We start from the raw sequence: 20,750 nt of genomic DNA, 5'->3' as shown, positions 1-20,750 counted from the left end.
AAAAACGTTAAATTTTACACTTCCAATTGTTTTTTTTTTTAATTTAAATTCCTCCTTACTAGGCCATCTTTAAAAAAAAGATTGTTTGCCAGGCCATCTCCTGACCGACTGGTAAAATTGGCCTGACTCCGGTAAAACTTTTTCCAGAACCGACAAAATCTGTAAATTTTTTTAAGGTATCCGATCCATAAAAGGACATAATTTTCTAACCTTAAATATCCATTCTACATTAAATACTCTGAAATTCATTCAAAGCAGTTTAGAGTAGAAAACTGAAGGATTTATCAGCAGAAATTTTCAAAAATTTAATCCCCGCGCAGTAATTAATTAATTAAGAATGCTTTGAAGTCAATGGGGAAAAAGCATTTATTTTAAAATAAAAAATTAAATACTATGAATATAAAAAAAAATGCTTTGGTGTAAAGATGCATATTCTTATTAAGAATAGAAAAACAATTAAAACTTAAAATAATTTTTCACCAGATATATTTTTTTTTAAATAATTTTTTTTTATTGAAAGCAAAGGGGGATAACTCTTCAAGGACAGGTCAAGGTAAAAAAGGACACATTCTGCTCGTACATATTGATACTGAAACATAAAGATTATGTCTACATATACTGAGTATTCAGTCAATATACATCTGTTATTCATTCAAATTCATTGAATCTGAGGCTATTATGGATCGGATACCTTAATTCGCTTTTCCCCCCAGAATTTTCTCATGTCGTTAACAAGTAGGCCTATATGCTGAAATTTTCTATTTAAAAAAAAATCACCTACCGACACATTTTTTTTACCCTGAGGCCTGAGTAGGGAGAGGGCAAACACATCCTTTTAAAGATGACCTTATCCTTTTTTTTTTTAAATCTGGAGACATTCGAGAACGGGCAATCTATTTTGTTGTGTTTCATAACATAAAAAAACAGAGACCTCATCCCACGAAATAGTAGAAAAATACTCTTATTTTTCCAGCGTTTTTTTTTCTCCGCGTGAAGCAAGTCGATCCAACCATATAACCACTCTACATGTACATAACTGCCCCATAACAACCCCCCCCCTTTGACCTCACACTAATCAATCTAGGAAAAGCATTCTACATGTAGTTGATCTTTTATCCAACTTTTTTTTAATTTAATCTGTTCGCGAACAGGCAATTTAATTGTTGTGTTTCATAACATTAAAAAAAACAGAGACCTCATCAGTCCAGTCCAATACGAAAAATCGTAATGTTACTAAAAATTGTAATATTACCAGGCATCGTAATATTACAAACATCGTAATATATATATTACTATTTTTCTCTTAAATTATGTAATATAGCAAGTTGCCCCAGAACTATATTACGAGTTTTTGTAATATAAGACAAAATTAAGCATTGAAAGAAATGAATGATGTTAAGGAAAGTATGACGTCAGAAATACATTATGCCCCAATGGTCTAGTATCACGTGGTCATTCACACTAAAAAGTATGAAATGCAAGAAGAAAGTAACAATAGTAATGGGTGAGTGAAAATTTTGTTTTATTATTCTTATATAAGAATTTTTCCATCAATTTTCCATAAAACTTCAACTTTTTTTTATTTAATTTGTATTTTTCCCGAAGTCTACCCTAAAAATCAGGCAACAACGAGATATCGACTTTAGGCTTGTGTTTGGATCAAATGCATCAAAAAAAATGCATGCATATCCACGATGATTTGATGAAACCAGAGACATATAATCTCTGATGAAACATAACAAGGAGATTGTATCAGAAAAAAGGGAAGTAACTCTTAGAAGAGTTAGAAATTGCTTATATTACGAATTTTAGTAATATTACGAGCCATTTTTCGTATTGGACTGGACTGCTCATCCCACGAAATAGTAGAAAAATATTCTTATTTTTCTGGCGTTTTTTTCTTCCGAGAAGCAATTCCAACCATCCTATCACGTATAACTGTCCCATAACACGTACATCCCCTCCTTAATGACCTGAGGTTACACTAATCAATCTAGGAAAAGTATTCTACATATAGATGATCTTTTATCCAACAGATCAAGAGATAAAAATATATTTCAACACGTATATTCTACATAATTATTTATGAAGTCATTTCCCCAGCTATTTCCTGACTGGAAATCCTGAATCTAATCCATTAATTAATACAAATGAAATATTACAAGAATGATAACGGAAAGAATACTGTTGTTGACTTTTTGAAACAAATAAAAAATATACGCCTAGAAGTTTTGAACAGAATAACAAGTAAAAAATCTGAAAATAACCCACCGGTTAAGCTCGAAAGACTGTTTGCACGAATATTTGTTGTCGTCTGTTTATGATGATAACTCTTCAATATTGAAGGTAAAGAAAGTCAAATAACAAATCCCACAATTCCACGATTTGTAACTTCCTGAATTGCAGTCGTGAAGAAAGCTTTCAATAATGCACAGAACCACATTGTTTGTAAAAACCTTTGACTCATGAAGGACTTCGTTTAATTTTCTTGTATACATGGCAAAAATCCTACAATGATGTGAGATTTCGGAACCATTATGCCCCAGAAAAGACATAGATCTATATCGGTTGATTATGTGTGAAGTATATCATATCTTTTTTCGACACTTTGTCAGCCAAATATACCACCTTAACCAGTTCATCGATTAATTTACAAATCAGCTGTTTAGATACGTATTATTTCTAGGGCATGGTATGTATGTTGTATGCAGTTTCAGTAGAATGTTCAAAATACGTAAATTAGAAATGTGAAAATGACAAAGTTTAGGCCTAAATGAATCAATTTAATGGAGCAAAGAAATAAGGAAAAATAAAAGTTGTGTTTGAGTAAAAGCAGAGAAAATGGCAGGACTGGACCAGTTTGAATTTATAAAACACATTGGGAAGGGAAGTTATGGAGAAGTGACACTTCAAAGACATAAAAAGGATAGAAAACAGGTATGCCTGCAGTTTAAAAATAGTGCAGTCAGTGAGAGCAAATATAGATGACCAGAGTTTGTCATTTTATTTTTCTGCATTTGTCAGAATTGTTAAGGAGAGTAAGCCCTACAATTCGGCCTTACTATTTCAATTTAAGTTTAATCTCCATATTCAGGTGAAAACTTATATCCTGGCGTTACCGGTTTTCGATAGTGTAAAACTTGAGTCAAAAAATTAATCTAGGCATCTGTGTTTTTCTCCCCTCAATTATTTATGTATTATTAGTCAACAATACATAAATATACTCAGACATTTATTTGTTTTTTAAATCAAGAATTTCAGCACAGTTTCAACTTTCTTTGGATCCGCCATAATCCGAGTTGTTTTGAATGACGTCACCTATTTTCGATAGCAAGTATGGCGCACAGTTATTGTCATAAAACATCGAATTATGTTATTTTGTGTGGATTTTTGTTTTCTTTTATTTGTTTTTTGTCCTTCTTTATGGTATTGGATTTTTTTGTCCTGTTTTCAATTATAATCTTAACAATAGATAAAATATGATTAATTATAACATTATTTTTTTTAATTTTTTGGTTGAAATTTTTTAAAATAGGAATTTCAAGCCAGGAGCCATTGTCTGCTTGGAAAGCATTATCCACAGCCTTTGGCCTATAACAATTCTTGTAATTTCCCTTCTTGATGGAAAATATCTACAAATAAACAAACAATAAAGCAATAGAAACAACACTTAAAACATTGAAATATCTCAAAATTTAAAATAAAATACCTGTAACAGGCTTCCATACTTTATTTTTTTAAGCAGAAGTTTGACCAAAATGAGGCTTACCTATTTTTAAGCCATAACACAGAGCTTTTTAACAGACGATAACATTACTTCATCAAATGTTGTTTTCAGGCTTAGGAGATAGGGTTTTAGAGTGAATTTTTTTTTGCATTATGAGAAAAGGGCGTGATTTGAATAGATACGGAGAAAAATAGAATCTTACCTCTCTAAATGGCATAATTTTCGATCTTTTTGGCTTTAATACACTTTTTACATCTGATGATAATTTTGGGAATAGAGTTCCAAAAAAATACGAAAGGGTTTCTGATTTATTGTTAAAAACATTAGGCTATCGAAATTAGGATACTATCGAAAATAGGTAACGTCACAATATAATATCAGAGGCTGTTGCCATTGAAACCAACTCATATACATATATCAGAATTACATTAAACATGTTGATCTAAATGTGGGACAACAACCATGACTGGATATTCAGTGATTTTGTATTTTTAACTGCATTGATTTTATTTTTCTCACAGTATGTGTTGAAAAGAATAAACTTAAAGAAAGCCTCCAAAAGAGAGCAGCATTCCGCAGAACAAGAAGCCAAACTTCTATCAAAACTGAAGCATCCTAATATTGTGACATATAAAGACTCGTTTCAAGGAAAAGATGGTTTCCTTCACATAGCCATGCAGTTTTGTGAGGGAGGGGATTTGTACACAAAACTCAAGGAACAGAAGGGGGTTCCCTTGGAGGAGAGACAGGTGGTGGAATGGTTTGTACAGATTGCTATGGCACTGCAGGTATATGAAATGCTTATCATAATTAGTTAGGGGTGGGGTCAGGACTGTTTCCATTTATACATTTATGCAGAAAAAATTGTAATAATTGTTAATACATTCTGATATAAACTATATATTTTTTTATTTATGCATACTTTTATTTACAAAAAAGTTATTTGGATTGGACAACAAAGAAAGCCTATTTTTGCCCTCCCCCTAAACTATGAACATATATTTGGATGTATTTATTTATATTTTTGAATGTCATTGAGATAAATCTATAAATAAATGAAAAAAATTGTTTATCTGTAGGATAAATATATCATACAAGTACATGTATATAGAACAGTAAGTAAGTAATCTTATACTCATAATTTGAATAGGTATGTTCATATCGTGTTGAATAATCTAACAATAATTACTAATTTTGAAACATAAAGAAACCTTTTATTTTTCAGTACATGCATGAAAGAAATATTCTTCACAGAGATCTTAAAACCCAAAATATTTTCCTCACTAAGAGCAAAATAATTAAAGTAGGAGATTTGGGAATTGCGAGGTGAGAATTAATTTGTTGCAGTACATGTACATGCATTACGTACACCATATTCTCATGATAATCAGCAAAAATTGAAAGTATTTTCTCCATTAAAGTCACTTTCTTTACAGGATCAGTTCATAATATTCACCATAAAAATGAAAGATCTCATAAAATGTGAGATTTTTGTTTATAGCTACCCAACCTACCATTTTTCCAACCCTAAAGTTTTTTTTTTCAGTAAGGCGTTGCATTCTCGATGTTAAAAAATTATATATCTTGTATGAAATTTACACAGCTTTCCTTCACTGTTGAAATATACGTGGGATAGAAATTCGGGCAAATACCAATTAGAGTATCGAATAACCAATTACATTGTCTTCACCTGCAAAGAGGTGGAACTTAAGTCGTCTCATCGTTGTCAACAACAATTTAAAGTTCCTGATGTTATTGATTTATTAACCAATGAGAATCTATTCACCGTTTCACAAGCGGTAAACATGTAGCGCTGAGAGTGTCACGCCTTACAGAAACTAAACTTGAAATGGTTCTAAAAGTAAACAGTTAGTTAGGAACTTAATACCAAGTCATACGGGGTGTGAAATAGAAATCTGTATTGGTTGAGGCTCTGTATTAGGTCCCTAACTGACTGTGTTATGAATTTATCCTGCTGAAAACTTTTTGAAATATAAAAAAATCTATCAGTCCAATAACAATCAATATAAAACATCAAAACAATTAAGTGACAAGAAATTTACCTACACAAACTGTTTCGTAGCCGTCATTTTAATTTACCATATTCGTTTGAAGCGTCTTTATTATAATGATTTTAATATTACTCCTTGACGGCGATGTAATTTGGAAAATTTCAGTGTCATGTGATTAGCTTTATCCAATCAGTAATCTACAAAATTGTCTGAAGCAAGATCAAATTAAATACATGTACACTGACAGTAATGTTACAAGGAGGAGCAATTTATTGATTCTTTATAATCATGATTTGTTTCCTGATCGCATTTTCAAAACTACAGAGAATGATAATTATTTCACCATAAACAAGAATTTATACATGTATGTATTTGCTGTAACTGCTTAACTGTCAAAGTCACAAACTGTGTGTCTGTTGTAGAGTGTTGGATTCATCTAGTGACATGGCCACCACTCTGATCGGAACTCCATACTACATGAGTCCAGAACTGTTCTCCAATAAACCATACAACCACAAGGTAAATCTATTGTACAGGAGTTAATCAAGATTTATTTTTTATTGACTGCTATTGCAGCAAAAATATACATGAACCATTTATGCAGGTTATGCATTTTTCTGCAACATCTGCAACATTAATTCCAGTACTAACACAGAGCTCCAGGTAAGGTGCGTATTTGCAGAAATACGCATTCAATTTTACAAAATATGCTTTGAAAATTAAAATAGGGTGTACTGTTACGCACTAGCAATCGTAGATAAGCATTACACCATGAACGTACTGCATACAACGGGTTGGATAATACAAGTACAATTTAGCTAATGATATAAATTCAGGTTAACTCAATGTTTGATTTTTCTCAACACGAAATATTGATTTATAAGCATTTTAGTAACCAGGAATATTCAAGTAATGGCGACGACGATCTCCATTTCGAGAGAAAGAGTCAGAGATTTAAATTAAAATCGATTTCTTTAAATAGAGAGACTATGCACACAAAAGCTTGTGCCATCAATGAAAGATGATATTGCAATAAGTGTAATACATACATGTATATGATGAAAGCAATACAAAAAATGTTAGATTTAGAATTTACTGATCAAGGGTTTTCTTAGAGTCTCTAAAGTTTTCTATTTAGAAGAAAGGTTGCACACAACCTTCTCTCAGCTTGCTATATTAATGAAGATTTTTTTCTCTCTCAGTTTAGTCTTGTTACGATATCATCTTAAATGGAGGAAAACATTTCTTTGTCTGTGAATCTATGGTAACTTGACCTATTGTATAATCTCACTTGTCAAATAAGAATGCTTCCCAAGAACAAGCTCAAAATCAAAATAAAGGTCAAAACATTTATATATTAACAAAAATACTCTTCAATAATTTTGCTGAAAATCAAAATCTGCATCGATTTGAAAATCAGGGAGTAAATTCACTTCGGGGTAAAAAATTATATGGAGCTCTGCTAACAACTAAGGAAAGCATTTTATTGTTGAAATGTACTAAAGCAGTGAAGCTTGTTTCATTAATCCCGATGCTTCATTTAATATCCAACTTACATGGAAACACAAGCGTCTAGATTTGTATGACTATATAGCTCTTATGATCGCTGTTTTCGTTATCCCATATCTATATAATGTCATGGTTTTAAGAATGTCTAGTAAGTAAAATGACTTTTTATGGAGATCAAAAAGCTTAATAATTGTTCACAGTCTTTATATAGTCTTCATTGAACAAAATATTATCAGGGAGTGGTGTCTTATAGATATCCATGAATTTTAAGAGATTAATTCATCGTGTTTAAAGATAAACATATTTTAATTGACAGTCTGATGTATGGGCATTAGGATGCTGCGTGTATGAAATGGCCACTCTAAAACATGCATTTAATGCAAAGGATATGAACTCACTGGTGTATAAAATTCTAAAAGGAAAGGTGAGATTACTAGTAACTTAATGCTATAGCTTTGTTACTCGACGCCAATATTTTTTTAAAATCATTAAAGTGTATATTTGTGCTTGTCTCAGAAAGAGAATTTATATATTTCAAGATAACTTATTTAGATTTCTTTTATAACCTATCTTTTCTTTTTAGATGCCTATGATGCCAAAACAATACAGTGCTGAATTGATCCAGATAATAAAAAACATGTTACACCAGGAACCAGAGAAGCGTCCCTCTGTTAATCGTATACTCAGGGATCCGTACATCAAAAAGAATATATCTGTCTTCTTAGAGGAGACCAAAAAGAGGTGGGATTAAATCACATATATGTATCTTATCTTGATCTGATTGCTTTTACATTAAGACAATTTGTTGTGGAATGATAAATTTCTGAACCAGCCCTTGCCAAAGTTCTTTGTAACACATCTGGTTCACAATTAATTTAAATCAAGAGTACATGTAATTATCTCATCCAAAATATTAAAGCCACCATATTTCTAAGTATTTGATAGATATTCTAACCATATATTTAACTAATGATGCATATTTTAAAAACGGATAAATCTTTGATTATAGCCGTCCATCTAGTGCTAGTCGTCCCAGCAGTGCTCAGAGACTGAGACCACGAACCGCCCCGTCCAATCGCCCTCCCGCTCCCCTTCCCTCCAGTGATGTCTCCAACGTCAATAACAACTCCGCCGGTAAAATACGGGTCCATGTCCCCGAATCTGAGGGAGGAGACAGCACAGACAGTGCACAAGTAAATTTATTTTTTGTTTATCAGAAAATCCCAATATTTTATATAGAAGTTGAAATGCATGTATCTCTGTTTGGAGATTTGATATTCTTTATATACATTTTTTTACCCGGTAGGCTGTACCACAGCCCGCTATTCTAAGAAGACCAGGTCATGCCCGCAAACCCTCAGATGGAGCTAAGCAGGACCTGTTTCCTATAGTGGAGGATAAAGTTATCAGTGATAACCACCAGAAAAATCTAGGATCCTCCACTAGTTCGGAGGATACTGTGAAAAATAATACAGTCAAAGAGGTACCTGTGTGGATGAGATTAAAGAAAAATTAAGAAGAAATGTATACATTTGTATTAAAAATAGTTATGGAAACTATTTTCTTAATCATTTCTTAATCAATTCTTGAGTTTAACAGAAAAGAATTTTAAAAAAGATCAAGACTTGGAAAATAAACCAAATAAATGCTTTGTTTAATTGTAGAAATCAGATTCCCATTCCCCGACAAGAAAAAGTAAAGATTCACCTCCAGGGAGAAATTCCCCCAAAAAGAAAAAGAACATCCTGAGAAAGGTTAACCGTGACAGTGACACAGACTCACTCCCGAGTGTGAGATCTGAGCCTAATCTCAGTGCCAGGTCTGATTCCAGTTCTTCAAGTTATGCCAAAAGTGATGTATTCAAAAAAGTAAGTACAAGTAACCAAGACCAAGAGTTAAACAAATGTACCTTAATATATAAATCCCAGAAAACATATATAAACTTTCATTTGAGTGGTGAATGACAGGAACTGTTAGATACTGAATACTTTCATTAAAATCACAAGATATTTGTTTATATATAGGTGTATGTTCCAAGGGAGAGTAATCTGTCTCCCAGAATCCACAAGGTATATAACTCAGTGCTAAGTATTAGGGGTATAGGCTCTCTCAATTCTAAATTAATCTAACAGGGGATGTTGTAGTGATTTTTTTTCTCTGGTGGATTTAATATTGGGCTTTAAGTGATAGAAGTACATTAAGACTTTAAGAAAGATGAGGGATTATGAGTATATTACATCATATTGTCTATAACAGTTGAATATTAAAACAGTTTCCAGAAATAAATATATTTTGTCTTAAGATTTATTTATCACAAGAGCAAATTAAACATATGAAAATTAAAGCCTAAAATCTTTTGTTAATGATGCTGATGATATAAATTACAATTTTAAATATCCTAATGCAGGACACACTTGAGCGGAGTGGGGATTCGGTATTTTCTGGCCCCATTGACAGTGATTCTATAAGCTCTAGTTGTGTAAGTGACCGGAATTTCTTGTTTGGCTTGTAGCATTCCTCAGGAAGTCTTTTTTAGCTTTAATACTTATTGTGTTGCTTGCAATAGAGAAGAAATTTGGAGATCTGACTCTCCATGCCAAAAATCTTAGCAAAAACTAGTAATTTTGAGTTCTGTAGACTTATAAAAAAAATATTACATGGAAGATGTTATCATTCTGTGTTGTATATCGGTAGATAAATTTAAAGATGTGTTTTTGCTTTTGCTGTGCATTAGATTTTATCTATAATTGCTATTTTCAAAAGTTAATAATAAATCATAATTTTGTTAAGCTTAAAATTCGTATATTTAACTTTTACCATATTCTGAGTTACAAACAAGTGAAGAATAAAATAACTTTTTTCCTTCACATGTTGTTATATGAAACTTCAACATTTAGTTTGGATGTACTTAACAGTTGTTAGTACTGTGGTTTTGTGATCCAGGAGTATGATTTTCTTGCTGACTTAATTTTAACAAACTGAGATAAACACAAAAAAACGAACATGTGTTTTCACTAAATTTACTTCAGTTTCTTAGAAAAAAAATTTTATTATGCTGCAAGCCCTTGTAAAATCTATTATGTGTATTAAAATGTACCGGTAAATTGACAACAGTCATAAATATTGGAAGTTTTCTTAAGTTTGTAAGAATTATCCATAAAATAATCCCACAAGGAAATTTTTAAGATTATTTGAATTAAAATCTGTTGATTAAACAATCTCACTTTGAATTGTTACTCTATAGCCTAAGCCAGTCAGTAACCCTCGCCCCCTACCCACACCCCCAAAGGTCAGTGAGAGTGCGGGGATCCCGGTCAGGCGACCTAGTTATGAAGAGAAGTTGGTAGAAAACAATAAATCCTCCAGCACCTCCAGCTCTAAGGACGAATCATGTGACCTGGAAACTCCCAGGGTGAGTTCAAGGAGAATAAGAAATCATAACAATGTGTTTCAGTACTCCCATACAGTTTTTTTCTGTTTGATCTTTAATGTGTTACCGGTATTTCATCACTTATGCCACGTAATTTTATTTGGGAATGTTTGGTGCAATATTCAATGATCAAGCTTATCATCTAGTTTTGAAGAATCTAATGCATGTATATTAAAAAAGTTCTACAAAGTGCACTTTGTAGTATCCAGACTTGTCCAGCGTTCGTTCTTTAATTTTTTTAACTGTCAATACTATGGAGATTCTGCAATCTGTTAAGTCTTGGTGTCTCTGACAAAGATTTAATAAGGAGGTTTGGTTTTAGGTAACCGGTAACTAACTACACAAGTTATGGAGCCTAAATTTACAAAATTGTCACATGTTAAAATCTCTAGATTTAAAATAGATTAAATATAATGTATTTTCATTCAATTTTTTACAGGAACCCAATCTCTCAGCAAGACAAAGACGAAGGGCCAAAAATCCAACAGGGTCCTGTAAGTATGTCTAAGGAAATCATATCTTAATTTGTTTCTGATTAGAATTGAAAAGATAATGTTAATAAATTTCAGATATGAAATTGTCTATGTTTAGTGGGAGATACACAGTATTCTTTCCCTGTGTTTTATTCTTTACATAATATTGATATCAATTTTTTTGTACTTCTTTTTTGTATTTGTTCAGCACTGGAAAGACCCAATTCGGCCCGCATTCATTTAAAGGCCCCATCTCGTCATGAGTCACAGAGAGTCACAAAAGCTGAGAAGAGTGAGGTAAGTTGATAATGATAATAAAAAGCTATATGTCATTGTGATAAAAATTACATGAAACACTGGTAGATTTATTGTCGCAAATAAACAATATCTATCTTAGACTAGAAGTCTGTCAGACACGTGTATGACATGCCTTTCCCTGATATATTGTTGCTGGAAGTGTATGCGTTTTAAACCCATTTTCATAAAGAACAATTTTTTTTTTTTTTTTTAAAAAAAGGCAATAATTATCTGTCTCTATATTGAAAAGAATTTGTGCAATGGCAGGCTTATCGACATTGGAATGAGTTCTCCAGTCCGGACTCGGCTCGAACTCCTAGAAATGAGTATTACAGTAGACCGTATAGGGAAGATAGTTATACCCCAAGGGGGGATGTGGATATTTGGGAGTATGAACCCGTAAGTCAAGGCAATGGCTGGCGTGACTTAATGACTGATCTGATCACATGGTTGTGTGGGTGCTAATGCACTAATGATTGTGACTGATTATAATGTGTGGGATTCACAAATTCACTTGGTTTATAAGATTTTATTGTTTTGATACCTGAAAACTTTATATCTGTACAAAAGAGGGTTGTTTGAAAAAATAAAAATTGAATTAATCTGTGATTTAACTCCATATATTATAAAAATTTCACTGCAGTTCCTGAAATTTACAAACTATGTTAATACATGTATTATTTTTAAATTATTCCAAGTAAAGGAAATTTAAAACTTAAAAAACATTTTTTTTCAAGCTTGACTCTTTCCTTGAAGCAGATCGATTGCATTGCCTCATTATAAAAATCTAGAAATATGAAAAAAAAAAATTTATTAACAATCTAGTAATTGTTTTGTTAATACATGTATTTACAAAATACAGGCCCACACCCAGTCCCTGAAATACTTTAAGCAATTTCACTGTATGACTACATGCACATGTGCTACATGATTTACATATTTATTAACCTTTAATATCATACCTTTACTTTTTGTGTGATTTAATATTTTTGAAAACATGGGAAAAGTAGCAATTTCATTCTTCTCACAGACTGCTAAATTTATGTCATATTGATTGATAAAATTCAAATGTTTTATCTTTCAAGTACATTTACTTAAATCTGGAAAAAATGACATTTATATGAATTCATATTTTAAAAAACCAAAATATTAATGGGAATGTTTTTTTCTGAATGTCATTGACATTATTTGTATTTCTGTAAATTTCCAGTACGGACCTAAAATGTCTAAATCCAATTCCAAGAGAGTGAGGCAGCCCTCTATAAAGGACAGCTCTAGCTCCGAGGAGGAGACCCTCAAAGAAAACGAGGATTTCAAAAATGAGAGAGAGAAACAGAGGTATGTAGTGAAGACCATTGGGAGAAAAATAATATCTTTAAATATTATTATAGGTGCATAATTTTCTTATGACAAAATCTTATAAATGCTTTATCTTCAATTGAAAGATAATATTTATTGGGTGCGTTCACAGTTCTGCCGTTGGTAGACAAAAGATGCCGTTGGTAAAATTAATTACCATTGGCATGCCACTGGTACCAATGTTTTTTGCCAATGGTATATTTTTCTGCAGACAATCTATTATCTAGAGTGTGGTTAATGTTGGTAAATGACGTCACAGCTAGTTATTGACATGGCAACAAGCTAGAAAGACTTGGCTCCCGGATTCACAATGATATAAACGATTTTTCCACTAAGCCTTTTTAACAAATCATGCCAAAATCACATAAAAATCATATCAAACACTTAAATTCATGATGTTGAAGTATATGATACATGATCCATTAAATGGATTATATAAAACTCATAGATATGGCAACTAAAGAAGTGTGATCCTGATGTGGTTTGTTTCTTGGCTATGAGTCTGCTATGATTTTCTTGTGATTCTGGCATGAGCCAATAACTTAAAAACAAAGAAATCTGTAATTCAGTATTACCAATGTTTCCATTGGACTCCCATTGGTAACATTGGTAAAATTGTTACATTTGTATGCCAATATCCGTTCAGGGTTTATTGGTACAGTTGGTACCATTGTTAAATTATTGCACCAGTGGTAAATTAAAAGTTGGTACTAATGGTAGAACTGTGAACGCAATTGGAAGTACTTCCATGCAGATGTTCAGAAATGTAAAAAGTAGAGTTTTATCATGTTTATTGTAGGGAAAATAAAGAAATGAACAATTTCATTTCTCTGCTGGATACAACCTTAAAAATGAACAAAGACGATGACAAGTCAGATGAGGATGATGATGATGTAGATGAGGGGAAAGGTCATCGACGAGTCAGCGAGCCCTCAAAACCATCCCAGTCAGAAATCCACAAGAGTGCTTCACTGCCAAGTAATCCCACAAAAATTCTGACAAATATAAGGATCCAATCCACACTTTGCAATAGTTTTGTCTCTTTGTGGGGTCAACCAAAAGATCAAAAGGGAAAGAAATGGCATTTCTCCTCTTTATCCTACTAAACATTTAGGTGTGCTTCAATAAATCCATTGTGTTTAATTTTTTTCTTTAAGTATATTGGTAGCCCCATCTTGGGGCGATCATTATACAAGAAGCACAAAGTTGACAAAAGATGGCAAAGTTATGAACCAGAAAACTACAAAGGCTACTGTGAGGATTCTATGGGTTTATCCCCTTAGATGGCGGCCAAGGGACATAACTTTTGAAAAGTGTGGATTCAACTATTATTTAAAGACCCTCCTGTAATTAAACAGTTACAAAATGAGTCTGTAGAAAATGGTCTCATTTGTCTCACAAATGTCAACTACCATTAAGTTTACTATGCTATTCTTATTTCTACAGAGTCTGTTTATATTTCCACATATTTTGTTAAATTCATGCAGTTTATATTGTTCTTCACAGATATAATTGTTTAAACAATTATTTTATCACAAGTAAATATTAATATATGTATGCATGTAAACATTCTACACACAGCCATACTTATTCAGATTATGCACAATTTTCTAATACTAATTTGACCTTTTTCTAGGCGTGGAAACTCTGTGTAATGCTGACAGACTGACCACTAGGATACAAATTTTACACAGGTAACTATATATAGGAGATGTTTACAGCATGGAAGAGTAATGCGAATGTTACAGCAGAACCAGGGAAACAAATTTTAAATAAGTTTAGAACTGGACAGGGAAAACTGATGGTAAAATTCTGAGGGTTAGCTGAGAAAATATGTTTCATGATCTTGTAAACAAAAATATTTGTGCATTAAAGATTATACATGGTAAGGAAATAAATTGTTTGTTTTCTTAAGTTGGAGGGAATTGTTATTAGAATGTATGATTTCTGTACAATCTACTTGCATGTAACCTATAAAAATGTTACAAAAACACTTATTCTAATGCAATTATTTTGTAAAACACCTTTTGATTGGCTAATGCACTGATGTTTGAAGCAGTAAAATGAGCATTAACATGAGTGAAAGCTTTTCATTGTGATGTCATAATAGAGCTTATGCGTTGCCGGTAAAACTCAGTTTGCGACCGTTAAATCAGCATTAACGGTCGCAAATACCAAATTAGAAGATAGTTATTCCCTAAGTCTACCAATGTGAACAGTAATTAATTGGATGCTTTTTGTTTTAGGGATTGTGTTCGTGGAGTGGGATTTGATATTTTACATAAAGCATTTGCAATCCTCTCTAACATAGAAGATGATGAATTAGAGGTAAAATCTACAAGTATTCTCTGTTCCTTTCTTCTGAAAATTATTTTATCTATATCTCTATGTAGGTCTGGGAGTAGAGATGAAAGTCAACATACTGTCATTGATGAATTTTTTTTTTAATTTCATATACATAGATTTTGATATTTCTGTTTGGTTGCATACTCTCTTTCCTTGTTTTATAACAAGATAGGATAAAAAAAATCCATTTTCAGACTTAATCACAAACATATATGTATATCTATATATATTGTAAAGCTGACTTATAAGGAAGTTGAAGTTTCTTATTTCCACATTTCTTAATGTCCTTAAAATGAAAGTGTTAGTTATGAGGGAAGGGGATACGATGAAAATTCCTTATGACCAAGGTTTCTTAACTTATGAGTTCTGAATCAGTTTTAATAGAGATCTCATACTCATTATTGGATATTCTTTTAAATACTGGATACTGTATACAGGGTTATTTTTGCCCCATGTTAATTTCGCCCTTTTGCTCTTGCAAACAATTTTGTCCCGTTTTAAATTCGCCCAGTCATGGATTTGTTTAAGAAATTAAACTGTAAATTCGCCCAAAGGAGGGTAGAGCAAAAGGGGTGAAAATAAAACGAGGGCGAAATTTCCTGTATACAGTATTTAAATGTAGAACTGAGTTTCTGGTCTATAAATTTCTTAGGAAGATTTTAATGAACTAGTTGTAAATTCAAAAATATATATTAATTTACAGTAATAATAGAAAAAACAAAACAAAACTATAAAGCTTCAATTTTAATATTAAAAACAAGCACTACCTTCTGCACAAAAAAAGCAACTTTTTCTATCCAACATAACAGATCTGTCTGGCTTGGTATAATTCTAGGTGGCAGAAAAGGTTTTGGTAAATACACTTATACTGTGTCGGTTTCAGCACCGAGTTTATATAATTGTATTTTTTTTAGATCACACTTTTTTTCTTTACATGTATTTCCCAAACACTCATCTGTTTTCTTTCAAATCTCTAAGTGTGATCATTTTAAAAATGATCCACCCCCTTTCTGATTTAAGGTGTTGTAAATGTATTTAAAATTAAAAAATAACTGGAGAACAATGGCCAATTTTATCTGTTGGTGTTAGCATTTATCAGCATTAATACTTTAATGGAATTTGAGGTTAATGCTTCATATAATAAATACTAGTTATTCAGTGTATAGATAAGAAATAAAAAGGTCTTATATCTTTTCTGAAAGGATTTAAGACAATTGTCACCCTTTCTTTTGTATTTGGAATGTGGTGCAGTGTTTCTTTAATTCAAGCATGTAATCATGTGTTGTGAAGTGAATCAATTAAATTAATTTTCAAATTCAAATTCATCAAATTCAAATCAATTTCCTTTTTTTAAAATTGAATTTCCAGTCTTAAAAAGTATCATCACACATAGTTTGTGATATTCATATTGTTTTGTTCCCATACTTTATTTTATTTCCTTTGATATACATAGTCTTACTGACTTTTACCACACCAATTTATGTACAAATATGTTTGTTATGAGCATTGTTTGATTCTGTCTTATTTCATGAACAGCCTCAGTTGGTAGAACTCATGGGGAAGGACAAGTTTGACCAGTATGCAGGGAAAATCTGGCAGCTGAAATTCTGCAACGAATGTTTTGAGCAACTCCCTCACCTACGAAGCTAACAGAACTTTGTGGCTTGGAGAGACTTAATTATTAAATACTTGATCAAAGAGCTAAGTGAACTTATTAGCTTGAAAGAGACCTATAAATACCAGAAGAAAAAGGAATGATAAACAGTGTAATGAAGAGAGGAAGGTTTAGAGCTTTTCACTGCTGGCCTGATTGTTTATAATTAGATTAATATGATGCATATTGTATAATAATTTATGTTGTTTTGTATAGATCTCTCACTGATTAAGTTGTGTCATACTATACTTTATTTTGCCTCTCAGGTTAAGTAATATATTAATTTCAAAGCTATATACTTCTTTTATTTTCACAAAACATATAACATTTTTTTCTGAATTAGTCCATTTGTCTACCATGGTAGTATTATTATTTATTCAAATGAAATTTGTATAAAGAAGATCTGCTTTATTATTATACATATCTGTTCAGAGTGATTGTTTACAGAGTAGTACATGACTGTGTGTCTAAGGTTGTGAACTAATTTTGCTGGTGTGTATAACATTTTTAGCTCTACTGGTCAGAGACCAGAAGAGCTAATGTGATAGGAATTGTTTATCGTCATTCAACAATTTTTTTTTAAAAACGTAATTCCTCCTATAGTATGTCTTGGTACACAAGTTGACTGCACTAAGATACTCTTTATTCTTTGTTTTGGTTTCTAATTTTGAAGAGTCATGTCTGAAAATTAAATTTTTTTCCGATATTTGTTCAATAGAATTAATATACAATGTACTCCTACAGGTTTACTTTAATGTCATAAATGTTGCCGCCACTAAAACAGAAATTTATGAGAAATAATTTTAAAAATCTTCTTCTACTGTTGTCTTTGGACTGCAATTTATTTGTTGCCGTACTTTGACATAAGTTTGACATGTCTCTTTCTTTGTAATAAATACATGTATGTTATAAGTACAGACCAATAGAGCTACCGTTTTGTCAGAGATTTTGGTTGAAGTATTGTTTGTCTGTGATTGTAGAAATAAGGTTGTGTGTGAGGCCATCATTTACATTAAAAACCCTGAATTAATTTATATTTTTCATAAAATGTATTTATGCAGATTGTTGTAATACAGCATTTCTTATGGTTCTCGTGCTATCTGTAAAACACAGCTTCAAATTTTTATCCCTTCTTTTTGTATCACTAGATTTAGTAATAGATTAATAAATCATGGATCATTTCCTTGTAAATTTGCCATGTTTTTAGCTCTACTGGTCAGAGACCAGAAGAGCTTATGCGATAGTAATGCGTCTCTGTCCGTCTGTCTGTCTGTCTGTAAACAATTTTTCAAAATGCTACTCCTCCTACAGTTTTGGTCTGATTTTAATATAACTTGGCACACAAGTAGACTACACTAAGATACATAATTCTTTAAATCGGTTTTTGATTTCGATGAACGATGTTGCCGTGGTTACTAAAAATAGAAAATTCTGTGAAATACTTTCAAAATGCAACTCCTCCTACAGATTTGGTCTGATTTCAATATAACTTGGCACACAAGTAGACTACACTAAGATACATAATTCTTTATATCGGTTTTTGATTTCGATGAACGGTGTTGCCATGGTTACTAAAAATAGAAATTTCTGTGAAATACTTTCAAAATGCTACTCCTCCTACAGTTTTGGTCTGATTTCAATATAACTTGGCAAACAAGTAGACTACACTAAGATACATAATTTTATTTATTGGTTTTTGATTTCGATGAATGGTGTTGCCGTGGTTACTAAAATAGAAATTTCTGTAAAATACTTTCAAAGTGCTACTCGTCCTACAGATTTGGTCTGATTTCAATATAACTTGGCACACAGGTAGACTACAATAAGATACATAATTCTATATATCAGTTTTGATTTTGATGAACGGTGTTGCCATGGTTACTAAAATTGAAAATACTGTAAAAGTTTATTAAAAGCTACTCCTACAGCTGTGGTCCTATTGCAGTATCATGCCACAAAAAGAGCTCAACCAAGCATCATTATTCTATTTATTGCTGTTGTAAAGTTTCAAGTCCCAACTGCTACTTTTCTCTTCATTTTTTATAAGTACAAACCAGTAGAGCTTCAGTCTTGACAGAGACTTCTGGTTTAGGTCTTCCCTTTACAAACTTTGGGCTTTTTTTTTTATTATGAATAGCATTAAGGTTTGTTTAATTTTTACTCATAAGATTGACCAATCTCATAAAATGATGAGCAGATATGAACTTAAACAATCTGATTGTAATTGGCTTTGTCATGCACCATATTAAAACATATATCATAGAGGTTGTAAATGACCCTTTAGAAATATAACCGGATTGAGTAAACATATTTTGTCAGCAAGAAATAGTCACTTCTTGAAATTGAGCCATTGAAAAGTTTTACATTTTGTAGAGAAAAAAACCTCAAAGGTTCTACAGGTTTTTTGTGCTTTTTCTAAGATTTTTTAAAAATTAACCCCTTTTTCAACAAAGATGGCAAACGTGATGACTTTGATTTTTCTATTGTCAACATTTTTCTCTGAGGTAATTTTCCACTTTTCACCTGCATATGGTGTTGATGTCTCCCAACTTATTCGCTATGCTAGAGCATGTTCAAAGTACGATAAATTTCAAAGACAGGTGATAAAAAAATGATACCATAATTAATATATACATGTACAGGCATTTGGCAATAAATTATGCAAATATAAAATTGCTAAAATATTGGAACAGATGCTTTTAAAATGTCATCTATTCATGTCTAACTATATTAAGAAAGATCTTGCATGAAAAAATATTGGTACAAAATATGGTGGGAAAAAACTAAACAGACATCAGGTTTAAAATTCTTCAAAAAATAGATAAATTGGGCAGAGCAAACATAGTCCTTTGTAAAATTCAGAGATGAGACCAGATGCCACGGAGGTGTAGAAGGAGAAAACATCCCTTGTCAATTTGTCATATCCGCCATTTGATTGCAGACATGATTGGAAAACAAAAAAAAAAGTCGACATGGAGTGTGAAAAATTGGCTTAACTATAGATAGAAAAAAGTCGGTAATTTACAGGAGACTGATATTTCTAAAATCACCAACTTATTTATTTGTCTTAAGTATGCTTTTTTTTTCAAAATTGTTCGTATGTAATGCATGCTTTTGCAAACCGAGTCATCTTGAAGACATAACCTGTAGAATTATGCAATGAAAAAATATGGGGATAAGGAACAGTATTCAAGCTTAAAGCAGAGAAAACACGGACCTTCAAACGTTCAAAACATCAGAGGTGGAATCGCCTAACAATTAGTATGACAAAAGTCAGTCAGCAGCTGCTGAAATTCTTTTTTTATCAACTTGTTTCAATTCACAATAACATGCCTCGTTTAAGAAATTGTACATACATAGAGCATGCTCTTGCGAGGTGTATAAACTCTGCATGCATGTCGGTGATGAAGGTATATTGCTGCAAAAGTATGGGAAGTTGACGACGGAAAAGTTAGTCATCACGTTTATCACAGAGGTTGGTTGTTAAATTACCATTTATGTCTTTTTCAAGTAAAATATCCAAGTATAAAACAGACGTGTCAGACTCTGTGTATCTTTTATCTCAAGCTCACCGGAATACATGTATATTGTATCGACATAAGAATGGAATTACAATTGTTAATTGACAATACTTCGTCGACTGATCTAAATGTCGAGTTAAAGGCCACAGCAAGTGTTTTCTTCTTTGCACATACAAGATTTTGCATAAATTTTGCTTCATACAAATATAAAAATAGTACTGCTTATAACGGGCGCAATTCGTACCCGTGAGAATTCAAATAGATTGTTGGAAGACCTGGTCTCCAAAAACCACATAGATATTGTAAATCAGAAACTCAAGCATCTGTTTGATGTCAACTTCAGAGTACTTGTGTGTATAATCAGAATGCTTTTGAACAAAATAATTTTGCAGATGACCAGTGATAAGGTAAGTAAATTTTCG

General features: G+C 32.0%; 1 protein-coding gene across 2 annotated transcripts; it reads left to right on the top strand.

The window, feature by feature from the left end:
* Positions 1–2,600: 2,600 nt before the first annotated feature.
* Positions 2,601–17,382, top strand: LOC134258831 (serine/threonine-protein kinase Nek4-like). 2 transcript variants are annotated; one of them, XM_062741415.1, is made up of 18 exons: positions 2,601–2,937; positions 4,249–4,515; positions 4,953–5,053; positions 6,162–6,258; positions 7,565–7,672; positions 7,832–7,989; positions 8,258–8,441; positions 8,555–8,731; positions 8,913–9,116; positions 9,656–9,727; positions 10,493–10,660; positions 11,118–11,172; positions 11,360–11,448; positions 12,659–12,786; positions 13,607–13,785; positions 14,444–14,501; positions 15,054–15,135; positions 16,690–17,382. In XM_062741415.1, exons 1-18 carry the CDS (start codon positions 2,842–2,844, stop codon positions 16,801–16,803), a joined length of 2,337 nt encoding a protein of 778 aa, XP_062597399.1. In that variant the 5' UTR covers positions 2,601–2,841; the 3' UTR covers positions 16,804–17,382. The 2 variants fall into 2 exon arrangements, with proteins under 2 accessions (XP_062597399.1, XP_062597400.1); XM_062741416.1 differs by lacking the exon at positions 9,656–9,727 and having other exon boundaries at positions 2,604–2,937.
* The last annotated feature ends 3,368 nt before the right edge of the window (positions 17,383–20,750 follow it).

The sequence above is a fragment of the Saccostrea cucullata genome, unplaced genomic scaffold (assembly GCF_032062105.1).
Source record: "Saccostrea cucullata isolate Sc308-1 unplaced genomic scaffold, CSIRO_AGI_Scuc_v1 ctg932, whole genome shotgun sequence".
Lineage (NCBI taxonomy): Eukaryota > Metazoa > Mollusca > Bivalvia > Ostreida > Ostreidae > Saccostrea > Saccostrea cuccullata.
This window is presented reverse-complemented; position numbering and strand designations above follow the sequence as displayed.